The sequence below is a fragment of the Triticum dicoccoides genome, chromosome 4A (genome assembly GCF_002162155.2).
Source record: "Triticum dicoccoides isolate Atlit2015 ecotype Zavitan chromosome 4A, WEW_v2.0, whole genome shotgun sequence".
NCBI classification, from domain to species: domain Eukaryota; kingdom Viridiplantae; phylum Streptophyta; class Magnoliopsida; order Poales; family Poaceae; genus Triticum; species Triticum dicoccoides.
Window position 1 is genome coordinate 182,092,522 of NC_041386.1, and position 14,232 is coordinate 182,106,753.

Genomic DNA, 14,232 nt, shown 5'->3' on the forward strand with positions numbered 1-14,232 from the left:
TATTGGTCTTGCTTCTATTGTCGTCCCTCCTACTGATCCTTTAGATCAGTATTTCCTAGACCATGAAAATGATATGTTTATGAATGAAAGAAGGTAAATAGATGAAGTATTCTTCAATCAAGGGCCTATTTTGAAACATAATTTGCCTGTTGAAATCCTTGGGGATCCTCCTCCACCCAAGGGTCATCCTGTGTTTGAGCTGAAACAATTACCTGATACTCTGAAATATGCTTATCTTGATGAAAAGAAGATATATCCTGTTATTATTAGTGTTAACCTTTCAGAGCATGAAGAAAAGAAATTATTGAAAACTTTGAAGAAGCACCGTGCTGCTATTGGATATGCTCTTGATGATCTTAAGGGCATTAGTCCCACTCTATGTCAGCACAAAATAAAATTGGAGAAAGATGCTAAACCAGATGTTGATCATCAACGATGGTTAAATTCTAAGATAAAAGAAGTGGTAAGAAATGAAATACTAAAGCGTCTGGAGGCATGTATAATTTATCCTGTAACTGATAGTCAAGTAGTAAGAGATGAAATACTAAAGCTTCTGGAGGCAGGTATAATTTATCCTATAGATGATAGTCAATGGGTAAGTCATGTTCATTGTGTCCCTAAGAAGGAAGGTATTACTGTTGTTCTAATGATAAGAATGAATTGATTCCTCAAAGAATTGTTATAGCTTATAGAATGGTAATTGATTTTCACAAATTAAAATAAAGTTACTAGAAAAGATCATTACCCTCTACTTTTTATTGATCAAATGCTAGAAAGATTATCCAAGCATACACATTTTTGCTTTCTAGATGGTTACTCTGGTTTCTCTCAAATACCTGTGTCAAAAGATGATCAAGAGAAAACCAATTTTACTTGCCCTTTCGGTACCTTTGCTTATAGACATATGCCTTTTGGTTTATGCAATGCACCTGCTACCTTTCAAAGATGTATGACTGCTATATTCTCTGATTTCTGTGGAAAGATTGTTGAGGTTTTCATGAATAATTTCTCCGTTTACGAAACTTTTTTTGATGATTGCTTGAGCAACCTTGACCGAGTTTTGTAGAGATGTGAAGAAACTAATCTTGTATTGAATTGGGAGAAGTGCCACTTTATGGTTAATGTGTTGGGGAACGCAATATTTCAAAAAAATTCCTATGATCACGCAAGATCTATCTAGGAGATGCATAGCAAGGAGAGGGGGAGAGTATGTCTACGTACCCTCGTAGACCGAAAGCGGAAGCGTTAAGTAACACGGTTGATGTAGTCAAACATCTTCGTGATCCAACTGATCAAGTACCGAACGCACGGCACCTCCATGATCTGCACACATTCAGATCAATGACGTCCCTCAAACTCTAGATGCAGGGCTTCGCCTAAGCACTACGACAATATGACCGAGGTGGAAATCTGTGGAGGGGGCACCGCACACCGCTAAGAGATCAACTTCTGTGTCGATGGGGTGCCCCCCTCCCCCGTATATAAACGAGGGGAGGAGGAGGGCCAGCCTCAAGGGGCACGCCCAAAGGGGGGATTCCTACTCCTAGTAGGAGTAGGTTTCTCCCTTTCCTAGTCCAAGTAGGAGAAAAAGGAAAGAGAGGGAGAGAGAGAAGGAAAGAGGGGGGGCGCCGCCTCCTCCTAGTCCAATTCAGACCAGCCCATGGGGGGCGCGCTACCTCCCCTTGAGGCCCTTCTCTTCTTTCCTGTATGGCCCATTAAGGCCCACTACTTCCCCCGACGAATTCCCGTAACTCTCCGGTACTCCAAAAAATACCCGAATCACTCGGAACCTTTCCGATGTCCGAATATAGCCTTCCAATATATTGATCTTTACGTCTCGACCATTTCAAGATTGCTCGTCATGTCCGTGATCTCATACGGGACTTCGAACAACCTTAGGTACATCAAATCACATAACTCATAATACAAATCGTCATCGAACGTTAAGCGTGCGGACCCTACAGGTTCGAGAACTATGTAGACATTACTGAGACTCATCTCCGGTCAATAGCCAATAGCGGAACCTAGATGCTCATATTGGTTCCTACATATTCTACGAAGATCTTTATCAGTCAAACCGCATAACAACATATGTTGTTCCCTTTGTCATCGATATGTTACTTGCCCGAGATTCGATCGTCAGTATCATCATACCTAGTTCAATCTCGTTACCGGCAAGTCTCTTTACTCGTTCCGTAATGCATCATCCCGCAACTAACTCATTAGTCACATTCCTTGCAAGGCTTATTATGATGTGCATTACCGAGAGGCCCAGAGATACCTCTCCGATACTCGGAGTGACAAATCCTAATCTCGATCTATGCCAACCCAACAAACACCTTCGGAGATACCTATAGAGCATCTTTCTAATCACCCAGTTACGTTGTGACATTTTATAGCACACAAGGCATTCCTCCGGTATCCGGGAGTTGCATAATCTCATAGTCAAAGGAATATGTATATGACATGAAGAAAGCTATAACAATAAAACTGATCGATTATTATGCTAAGATAATGGATGGGTCTTGTCCATCACATCATTCTCTTATGATGTGATCCCATTCATCAAATGAAAACACATGTCTATGGTCAGGAAACATAACCATCTTTGATCAACGAGCTAGTCAAGTCGAGGCATACTAGGGACACGTTGTTTTGTCTATGTATTCACACATGTACTAAGTTTCCGGTTAATACAATTCTAGCATGAATAATAAACATTTATCATGATATAAGGAAATATAAATAATAACTTTATTATTGCCTCTAGGGCATATTTCCTTCAGTCTCCCACTTGCACTAGAGTCAATAATCTAGTTCACACCCCCACGTGATTTAACACCAACAGTTCACATCGTCATGTGATTTAACACTCTATAGTTCACATCGCCATGTGACCAATACCCAAAGTGTTTACTAGAGTCAATAATCTAGTTCACATCGCCATGTGATTAACACCCAAAGAGTACTAAGGTGTGATCATCTTTTGCTTGTGAGAGAAGTTTAGTCAACGGGTCTGCCACATTCAGATTCGTATGTATTTTGCAAATTTCTATGTCTACAATGCTCTGCACGGAGCTACTCTAGCTAATTGCTGCCACTTTCAATATGTATCCAGATTGAGACTTAGAGTCATGCGGATGAGTGTCAAAGCTTGCATCGACATAACCCTTTACGACGAACTTTTTGTCACCTCCATAACCGAGAAACATATCTTTATTCCACTAAGGATAATTTTGACCACTGTCCAGTGATCTACTACTGGATCACTATTATACCCTCTTGCCAAATTCATCGTGAGGTACACAATAGGTCTGGTACACAACATAGTATACTTTATAGAACCTATGACTGAGGCATAGGGAATGACTTTTCATTCTCTCTCTATTTTTTGTCGTGGTCGGGTTTTGAGTCTTACTCAACTTTACACCTTGCAATACAGGCAAGAACTCCTTCTTTGAATGTTCCATTTTGAACTAATTCAAAATCTTGTCAAGGTATGTACTCATTGAAAAAATCTTATCAAGGATCTTGATCTATCTGTATAGATCTTGATGCCCAATTTGTAAGCAGCTTCACCGAGGTCTTTCTTTGAAAAACTCCTTTCAAACACTCCTTTATGCTTTCCAGAAAATTCTACATCATTTCCGATCAACAATATGTCGTTCACATATGCTTATCAGAAAGGCTGTAGTGCTCCCACTCACTTTCTTGTAAATACAGGCTTCACCGCAAGTCTGTATTAATCTATATGCTTTGATCAACTCATCAATGCGTATATTCCAACTCCAAGATGCTTGCACCAGTCCATAGATGGATCGCTGGAGCATGCACATTTTTTTAGCACCTTTAGGATTGACAAAACCTTCTGGTTGCATCATATACAACTCTTCTTTAATAAATCTATTAAGGAATGCAGTTTTGTTATCCATTTTCCAGATTTCATAAAATTCGGCAATTGCTAACATGATTCGAACAGACTTAAGCATCACTACTAGTGAGGAAATCTCATCATATCCAACACCTTGAACTTGTGGAAAACCTTTGGCGACAAGTCGAGCTTTGTAGATAGTAACACTACCATCAGCGTCCATCTTCCTCTTGAAGATCCATTTATTCTCAATGGTTTACCGATCATTGGGCAAGTCAACCAAAGTCCACACTTTGTTCTGATACATGGATCCTATATCAGATTTCATGGCCTCAAGCCATTTCGCGAAATCTGGGCTCATCATTGAAGGAAATATGCCCTAGAGGCAATAATAAAGTTATTATTTATTTCCTCATATCATGATAAATGTTTATTATTCATGCTAGAATTGTATTAACTGGAAACATAATACATGTGTGAATACATAGACAAACATATTGTCACTAGTATGCCTCTACTTGACTAGCTCGTTGATCAAAGATGGTTGAGTTTCCCAACAACATACATGAGTTGTTATTTGATCAATGGGATCACATCATTAGGAGAATGATGTGATTGACTTGACCCATTTCGTTAGCTTAGCACTTGATCGTTTAAGTTTACCGCTATTGCTTTCTTCATGACTTATATATGTTCCTATGACTATGAGATTATGCAACTCCCGAATACCGGAGAAACACTTTGTGTGCTACCAAACGTCACAACGTAACTGGGTGATTATAAAGGTGCTCTACAGGTGTCTCCGATGGTGTTCGTGGAGTTGGCATAGATTAAGAATAGGATTTATCACTCCGATTGTTGGAGAGGTGTCTCTGGGCCCTCTCGGTAATGCACATCACTATAAGCCTTGCAAGCAATGTGATTAATGAGTTAGTTGCGGGATGATGCATTACGGAACGAGTAAAGAGACTTGCTGGTAACGAGATTGAGCTAGGTATTGGGATACCGACGATCGAATCTCGGGCAAGTAACATACCGATGACAAAGGGAACAACATTATTGTTATGCGGTTCGACCGATAAAGATCTTCGTAGAATATGTAGGAACCAATATGAGCATCCAGGTTCTGCTATTGGTTATTGACCGGAGACATGTCTCGGTCATGTCTACATAGTTCTCGAACCCGTTGGATCCGCACGCTTAAAGTTCTGTGAAGATCGGTATTATGAGTTTATATGTTTTGATGAACCGAAGGTAGTTCGGAGTTCCGGATATGATCACGGACATGACGAGGAGTCTCAAAATGGTCGAGACATGAAGATTGATATATTGGAAGCCTACATTTGGTCATCTAAAGAGTTCCGAGTGAAATCGGGATTTTACCGAAGTGCCGGAGGGGTTACCAGAACCCCCTAGGGGTTAATGGGCCTTGTTGGGCCCTAGTGGAGAGAGAGGGGCCGGCAAGGGCAGGCCGCGCGTCCTCTCCCCCTCTGGTCCGAATTGGACTAGGAGATGGGGGGGGGGGGCGGCGCCCCCTTTCCTTCTCCTTCTCCCCCTTCCTTTCCCCCTCCTAGTAGGAGTAGGAAAGAAGGGAATCCTACTCCTACTAGGAGGAGGATTCCTCCTCCTGGCGCGCCCTCTAGGGTCGGCCAGCCTCCCCCCTTGCTCCTTTATATACGGGGGCAGGGGCACCTCTAGACACACAAGTTGATCATTGATCTCTCCCAGTCGTGTGCGGTGCCCCCCTCCACCATAATCCACCTCGGTCATACTGTAGTGGTGCTTAGGCGAAGCCCTGCAACAGTAGCTTCATCAACATCGTCACCACGCCGTCATGCTGACAAAACTCTTCCCCGAGCTCTACTGGATCGTGAGTTCGTGGGACGTCACCGAGCTGAACATGTGCTAAACATGGAGGTGTCGTACGTTCGGTACTGATGATCGGTCGAACATGAAGACGTACGACTACATCAACCGCGTTGTCATAACGCTTCCGCTTAACGGTCTACGAGGGTACGTGGATGACACTCTCCCCTCTCATTGCTATGCATCACCATGATCTTGCGTGTGCGTAGGATTTTTTTTGAAATTACTACATTCTCCAACAGTGGCATCCGAGCCAGGTTATTGCATAGATGTTATATGCACGAGTAGAACACAAGTGAGTTGTGGGCGATACAAGTCATACTGCTTACCAGCATGTCATACTTTGGTTCGGCGGTATTGTTGGATGAAGCGGCCCGGACCGACATTACGCGTATGTAACACTCCTGAGAATCATGCTACAGTAATCTCCCCCCTAATGGTGACCATGTCATCATGATTACTGTGCAAATTTCCACTTGCCCAAAAATCAAGTCAAATTCAAATTTTAATTACAAGTCAAATTATTATTTCTTCAAACAATAAAACAAAAATGTTCGTTGGGTTGCAAATATTCATTGAGTAGTTAGCATGCAGGAACCAACATTAAATGACTTTTAAAATTGCCCCTAAAAATATTTTAGTGGACTAGCAGGGTTAAATAAACAAACTTAAATTCAAATGTAAATTTAAACAGTTCCATTTGACCTCAAACTTTTTGTGCAACCTTGCATTGTTAACTAAGATTTATGAGCAAAGTTTCATTGATAAAAATAATAATTTACTGCATAATCTAAATGCAAAATAGTGGTGGAAAATAATACAAAGAAGAAAAAGAGAAAATATACTATACCTACTGTGCACTTAAGCCTATTGCAATAGTACTCAGGCCCAGCCCACCAAAGGCCTTCTCCTGTCTCTGTACATAGGAGAAGGCAGGAGCTCGCCGTTGCGCGCATCCGCGGCCACCACGGTTCGATGATTGCCACCGAGGCGCTACAGGAGCAAAAGGAGATGGATAAGAAGACCCCCGACCCGGTAGACAAACCCTAGCCCTCGCTTATCCCCTCGCTCGTCCTCTCCCTCTCGGTTTAGTTCGCTTCCGAGCTACCATTGACGCGCTGTTGCCGTCCCCGTGGCCACCGGCCTCCTCGGCGACCAGGAGGTTGTCCAGGGACTTCTTCATTGCCGACTCCATCATCCCCGTGCATCCGTTCGACAGGAGACGCGCCGTGTACTCAGGATCGAGCCGGTTTCTCTGCCACGGCCGCGGCATCTCGTTGTCGATCTGCACCACCGTGCCACCTCGGCTGTCGCAAGCACGTCCCCAGCCTCCCTTTCGGTGAGCCACGCTGATTCCCCTGTTTCCCTGCTTGATCCACCACCGTAGCCGCCGTAGCCGAGCGCTCCATCTTGCTGCGTGGACGCGCTCACCGCACGCGCCCTGGCCGCCCCTGCACGCTCTGGGCTCCCCTACCGCTGCTCTTTGTCGCTCTTTGCTGCCGCGTGCTGCCCTTGCTTCTGTTTGCCGCTGCTATACTACTGCAGTACTGATGTTGCCCGCTGCTGAGCTACAGATGCTAGCCACTGCTGCCGTATCTGCTAGTTGTCGCTGCTGCTGCTCCTTCCTTATACCACTGCTAGCGCTACTTGGTTGCTGGAGCTACTGCAGCCTGCTACCTCAGGCTGCGACTGCTACTGCCTACTGGCCATGGCATGCCGGCCATGGCCGAGTGTACTATGTGGTGAGTGTGCGTGCGTGTTATGGGTGTGTATGGGGGCTGTATGTGTGTGGTGTGTGTGGCCGGCTATGCCACGGCTGTGTGCCTCTGGCCGGCCCTGTGTAGTGTGCCGTGTGTGTGGGTGCAGCGTGTGTGTGTGAGGCCATGTGTGTGTGGCCGGCTAGATCTCTGGATGAGGCCAACCCTGGTTAGTAGCTAATTAGTAGTAGTTAGGCTAATTAGTGGTTAGGTGTAGTGTATAGGCCATATGGTTAGATAAAAGATAAATTAGATAAAAATATCTAAGCCTATGACATGTGGGCCACACATGCCCTTTGACTAGTCAAATTGACTTGGTCAATTCGGATTAACTAAATATAATAAATCCAGAAATTTCAAAAAATACTTAAAACTTTGGAAAATCATAGAAAATTAACCGTAACTCCGATGAAAATACTTTGTCCATGAAAGTTACTTAGAACGACGAGACGAATCCGGATACGTAGCCCGTTCGTCCGCCGCACACCCCTAGCATAGCAAACACGCAACTTTCCCCCTCCGGTTCATCTATCCGAAAACGCGAAACACCGGGAATACTTTTCCGGATATTTCCCTCCTTCGCCGGTATCACCTATCCCTGCGTTAGATCACCCCTAGCACCGCGTATTGCCTTGTTATGTGTTGTGATGCTTCGTTTGCTCCATATTTACTATTTCTTTCCCCTCTTTTCTTCTCCGGTAGACCTGAGATCGGCGTTGTTGCCACTGAGTCCGACTACATCACCGACGACTCCTCATTCTTGCCAGAGCAACCATGCAAACCTGATAACCCACAAGTATAGGGATCGCAACAGTTTTCGAGGGTAGAGTATTTAACCCAAATTTATTGATTCGACACAAGGGGAGCCAAATAATATTCTCAAGTATTAGCAGCTGAGTTGTCAATTCAACCACACCTGGAAACTTAATATCTGCAGCAAAGTGTTTAGTAGCAAAGTGATATGATAGTAGTGGTAACGGTAGCAAAAGGTAATGATAGCAAAAGTAATGTTTTTGGTATTTTGTAGTTATGATAGCAATAACAACGGAAAAGTAAATAAGCGAAGAACAATATATGGAAAGTTCATAGGCAATGGATCGGTGATAGAGAATTATGCCGGATGCGGTTCGTCATGTAACAATCATAACCTAGGGTGACACAGAACTAGCTCCAGTTCATCAATGTAATGTAGGCATGTATTTCGAATATAGTCATACGTGCTTATGGAAAAGAACTTGCATGGCATCTTTTGTCCTACCCTCCCGTGGCAGCGGGGTCCTAATGGAAGCTAAGGGATATTAAGGCCTCCTTTTAATAGAGTACCGGAACAAAGCATTAGCACATGGTGAATACATGAACTCCTCAAACTATGGTCATCACCGGTAAGTATCCCGATTATTGTCACTTCAGGGTTAACGAATCATAACACATAATAGGTGACTATAGACTTGCAAGATAGGATCAAGAACTCTCATATATTGATGAAAACATAATAGGTTCAGATCTGAAATCATGACACTCGGGCCCTAGTGACAAGCATTAAGCATAGCAAAGTCATAGCAACATCAAACTCAGAACATAGTGGATACTAGGGATCAAACCCTAACAAAACTAACTCGATTACTTGATAGATCCCATCCAACCCATCACCGTCCAGCAAGCCTACGATGGAATTACTCACGCACGGCGGTGAACATCATGAAATTGGTGATGGAGGATGATTGATGATGACGATGGCGACGGATTGCCCTCTCCGGAGCCCGAACGGACTCCAGATCAGCCCTCCCGAGAGGCTTTAGGGCTTGGCGGCGGCTCCGTATCGTAAAACGTGATGAATTCTTCTCTCTGATTTTTCTCTCCCCGAAACACAATATATAGAGTTGGAGTTGGAGTCGGAGGAGCTCCAGGGAGCCCACGAGGTAGGGGGCGCGCCCTAGGGGGGCAGGCGCGCCCCCACCCTCGTGGACAGGTGGTGGGCCCCCTGGCCTTCATCTTTTGCAGGTATTTTTTATATTTTCCAAAAAGTTGCTCCATGAAGTTTCAGGTCATTCCTAGAATGTTTGTTTCTGCACATAAATAACACCATGGTAATTCTGCTGAAAACAGTGTCCGTCCGGGTTAGTTCCATTCAAATCACGCAAGTTAGAGTCCAAAACAAGGGCAAAAGTGTTTGGAAAAGTAGATACGACGGAGACGTATCAACTCCCCCAAGGTTAAACCTTTGCTTGTCCTCAAGCAATTCAGTTGACAAACTGAAAGTGATAAAGAAAAACTTTTACAAACTCTGTTTGCTCTTGTTGTTGTAAATATGTAAAGCCAGCATTCAAGTTTTCAGCGAAGATTATAACTAACCCACATTTGCAATAACACTTAGGTCTCAAGTTTACTCATATCAATGGCATAATCAACTAGCGAGCAATAGTAATAAATCTCGGATGACAACACTTTCTCAAAACAATCATAATATGATATAACAAGATGGTATCTCGCTAGCCCTTTCTGAGACCGCAGAACATAAATGCAGAGCATCTTTAAAGATCAAGGACCGACTAGACATTGTAATTCATGGTAAAAGAGATCTAGTCAAGTCATACCCAATGTAAACTAACAATAATGAATGCAAATGATAGTAGTGCTCTCCAACTGGTGCTTTTTAATAAGAGGATGATGACTCAGCATAAAAGTAAATAGATGGGCCCTTCGCAGAGGGAAGCAGGGATTTGTAGAGGTGCCAGAGCTCAGTTTTGAAACAGAGGTGAATAATATGTTGAGCGGTATACTTTCATTGTCAACATAACAACCAAGAGATGGCGATATCTTCCATGCTACACACATTATAGGCGGTTCCCAAACAGAATGGTAAAGTTTATACTCCCCCTTCCACCAACAAGTATCAATCCATGGCTTGCTCGAAACAACGAGTGCCTCCAACTAACAAGAGTCCCAGGGGGAGTTTTGTTTGCAATTATTTTGACTTAGTTTGCATAAAGCATGGGACTGGGCATCCCGGTGACCAGCCATTTATCTCGTGAGTGAGGAGCGGAGTCCACTCCTCTTGAGAATAATCCGCTTAACATGGAAGATACGGACAACCCTAGTTGATACATGAGCTATTCGAGCATACAAAACAGGATATTTATTTGAAGGTTTAGAGTTTGGCACATACAAATTTACTTGGAACGGCAGGTAGATACCGTATATAGGTAGGTACGGTGGACTCATGTGGAATAACTTTGGGGTTTAAGGGATTGGATACACAAGCAGTATTCCCGCTTAGTACAGGTGAAGGCTAGCAAAAGACTGGGAAGCGACCAGTTAGAGAGCGACAACAGTCATGAACATGCATTAAAATTAATTAACACCGAATGCAAGCATGAGTAGGATATAATCCACCATGAACATAAATATCGTTAAGGCTATGTTGATTTTGTTTCAACTACATGCGTGAACATGTGCCAAGTCAAGTCACTTAAATCATTCAGAGGAGGATACCACCCTATCATACCACATCACAACCATTTTAATAACATGTTGGCACGCAAGGTAAACCATTATAACTCATAGCTAATCAAGCATGGCAAAAGAAACTATGATCTCTAGTTGTCATTGCAAACATGTTTATTCATAATAGGCTGAATCAGGAACGATGAACTAATAATATTTATAAAAAAGAGGTCGAGTTCATACCAGTTTTTCTCATCTCAGTCAGTCCATCATATATCATCATAATTGCCTTTCACTTGCATGACCGAACGATGTGAATAATAATAATAGTGCACGTGCATTGGACTAAGCTGGAATCTGCAAGCATTCAATAAACAGGAGAAGACAAGGTAATATGGGCTCTTTTGTTAGATCAACAATTATGCATACGAGAGCCACTTCAACAATTTAATTAAGGTCTTCTCCTATCGACCCCCAAAGAAAAGAAAAGGAATAAAACTATTTACACGGGAGAGCTCCCAACAAGCAAAAGAAGAACAGGAAATCTTTTTGGGTTTTCTTTTTTTAATTACTACTACAAGCATGGAAAGTAAATTAATTAAATGCTACAACTAATTTTTTTGGTTTTTCTTAAGGTTTATCAAACACACAGGAAGAAAGCAAAAAAAAGAAAATAAACTAGCATGGATGATATAATGAAAAAGTATGAGCACCGACATCTAGCAGTGAGTGTGTGAACATAAATGTACTGTCGATGGGAAATATGTACTCCTCCAAGCTTAGGCTTTTGGCCTAAGTTGGTCTATGGCCACGGCTGGCCTGTCGGATATCCATAATAATAGCTGGGGTCGTACTACGATGAAGAAGAAGACTCCGATTGCCACTGGCTGGCAATCATCTCCGGATCCCACTGGTAATTAGACTGTCGTGAAGGATCAACTGGTGGTTCCGGCTCTGGCTCCATAGCTGGTGCAGGGTTTCGGTAGGCGTGAATAGCCTTTAACGGAACAAGGTACTAGCCTGCAGATAAATCAAACAAAGAAGGAGCAGGCAGGGTAATAGTCTCAGGATGATGTTTATCAAAGAACAATTTGTATTTAAGCTCTCCTTCCCTATTCTTAACAATAAAATCATGTGCCACCATACTTTTATAATCTAAATAAACACGAGGCAGCACTTTTTCTTCCTTCTCATAGTGCCTAATAGGTATGTTAAAATGTGCAGCTAGGCGTGAAGCATAGATGCCTCCAAAGATGGGGCCCTTGGTACGGTTCAGACTTAACCGCTTAGCAATAATGCCGCCCATACTAACAGAGTTATCACTGTATAAACCGTGGAGCAAAATAATAATATCAGGGACACTAAGGTTTCCACAGTTTCCGCGACCAATTAAAGAACGACTAGCAAATAATGCAAAATAGCGTAAAACAGGAAAATGTATGCTAGTGATTTGTGCATCTGAAACCTTCCTTGTTTCCCCTATAGTGATAGTATCAATAAACCCATCCACATCCTCGCGATGTGGTTCCTCTGTCTTGCCCTCAAAAGGGACTAAACAAACCCGACAAAATCATAAAGTGACATCTCCTTATGCTCATCATATAAATGAAACTCCACCGTAGGTGGTGAGCTCCTAGAATGGAAATGAAAGTTTTGCACAAAGATATTTGTGAGTAAGAGATACTGATCGCGTTGGTGATGGAGGAAAGTGGTGAGGCCTGCATTCTTAGCCAATTCATGAAAATCTTCATAAATCCCGGCTGCTCTCAAGAAATCATCATAAGGCCATTCACACGACCGAACCTCCGTGGTGCGAGGCAGATTATACTTAGGCTTCGGTGCCGTTTCCTTTGAGCTTCGGCTCGATGAGCCCCTCAAAAGTCTCTTCATCATTTTCTGAAAAATTCTGAATTTTTTATTAACTTCAAAATAAAAGTAAACCAAACTCAATAATATTGGTAGCAACTACCTATATCATGCATCAAAACTACTTTTGACCATATAAATTTAACAGGCAAGCTCAAGAATAGGGTAACCTAAGCAGCAAAAATTTGCAATGAATAAAGCACTAGAACGAAAACTAATTGGACCAATGGAGGAGTCACATACCAAGGAACAATCCCCCAAGTAGTTTTGTGAGAGGTGCTTTGAGCAAGGAGATCGAAAATGGCAGCAAAATGAGCTTGGACTCTTGTTTGAGCTGGATATTCGTGTTTGGGGGAGGAAGAAGGAGTGTGTGGGTGAAAGGATAAGTGGAGGAGGGCCACCGTGGGCCCACGAGGTAGGGGGTGCGCCCAGGGGGGTAGGGCGTGCCCTCCACCCTCATGGGCAGGTGGTTGACCCCACTGCTGTGTTCTTAGTGCCAAATATTCTAGAAAAAAATCATATTTAAATTTCAGGGCATTTGGGGAACTTTTATTTTCGGGGTATTTTTATATTGCACGAATAATCAGATAACAGACAGAAAAATATTTATTTTAATTTTACTTAATATAAATAACAGAAAGTAAAAGGAGGGTACAGAAGGTTGTGGCTTCTAGTTTCATCCATCTCATGCTCATCAAAAGGAATCCACTAACAAGGTTGATCAAGTCTTGTTAACGAACTCATTCCGAATAACATGGAACCGGAGAAATTTCGAATAACACTATGTTACCTCAACGGGGATATGCACATCCCCAATAATAAGAATATCATATTTCTTCTTGACAGTAGGAAGAGAAAATTCAAAACCTCCAAATATAATCGATGGATTTTTTTCAATAGAGTTGATACTATGAACTTGAGGTTGTTTCCTCGGAAAGTGTACCGTATGCTCATTACCATTAACATGAAAAGTGACATTGCCTTTAGTGCAATCAATAACAGCCCCTGCAGTATTCAAAAAGGGTCTTCCAAGAATAATAGACATACTACCGTCCTCGAGAATATCAAGAATAATAAAGTCCGTTAAAATAGTAACGTTTGCAACCACAACAGGCACATCCTCACAAATACCGACAGGTATAGCAGTTGATTTATCAGCCATCTGCAAAGATATTTCAGTAGATGTCAACTTATTCAAATCAAGTCGACCCCTAAAAATGAATATCTTCGACTGAAGATTTTGGTATTTCTAAAGACTTTCATGAAGACTTTGAAAGTGAAGAAATTGGTGTGTCCGTGAAGACTTGATATTCATGTGAGGAATATGAAGCTTGAAGACTTTCATTTTCATAGTTTTGTCTTTTCTCTTTCTTGAGTCATAGGAAACACCGTACTGTTAAAGGGGGTCGAGGAAATACTAAGGAAAAA

At 42.5% G+C, this 14,232-nt stretch overlaps 1 protein-coding gene across 1 annotated transcript in view; it reads right to left on the bottom strand.

Annotated features, from left to right (window-relative positions):
- LOC119283472 overlaps nucleotides 1–7,010 on the bottom strand; it is a 99,955-nt gene extending 92,945 nt beyond the window's left edge. Inside the window, exon 1 of the mRNA XM_037563013.1 lies at nucleotides 6,846–7,010. Coding sequence (XP_037418910.1) covers nucleotides 6,846–7,010 — 165 coding nt within the window. The remainder of the gene's footprint in view (nucleotides 1–6,845) is intronic.
- Nucleotides 7,011–14,232: the final 7,222 nt, after the last annotated feature.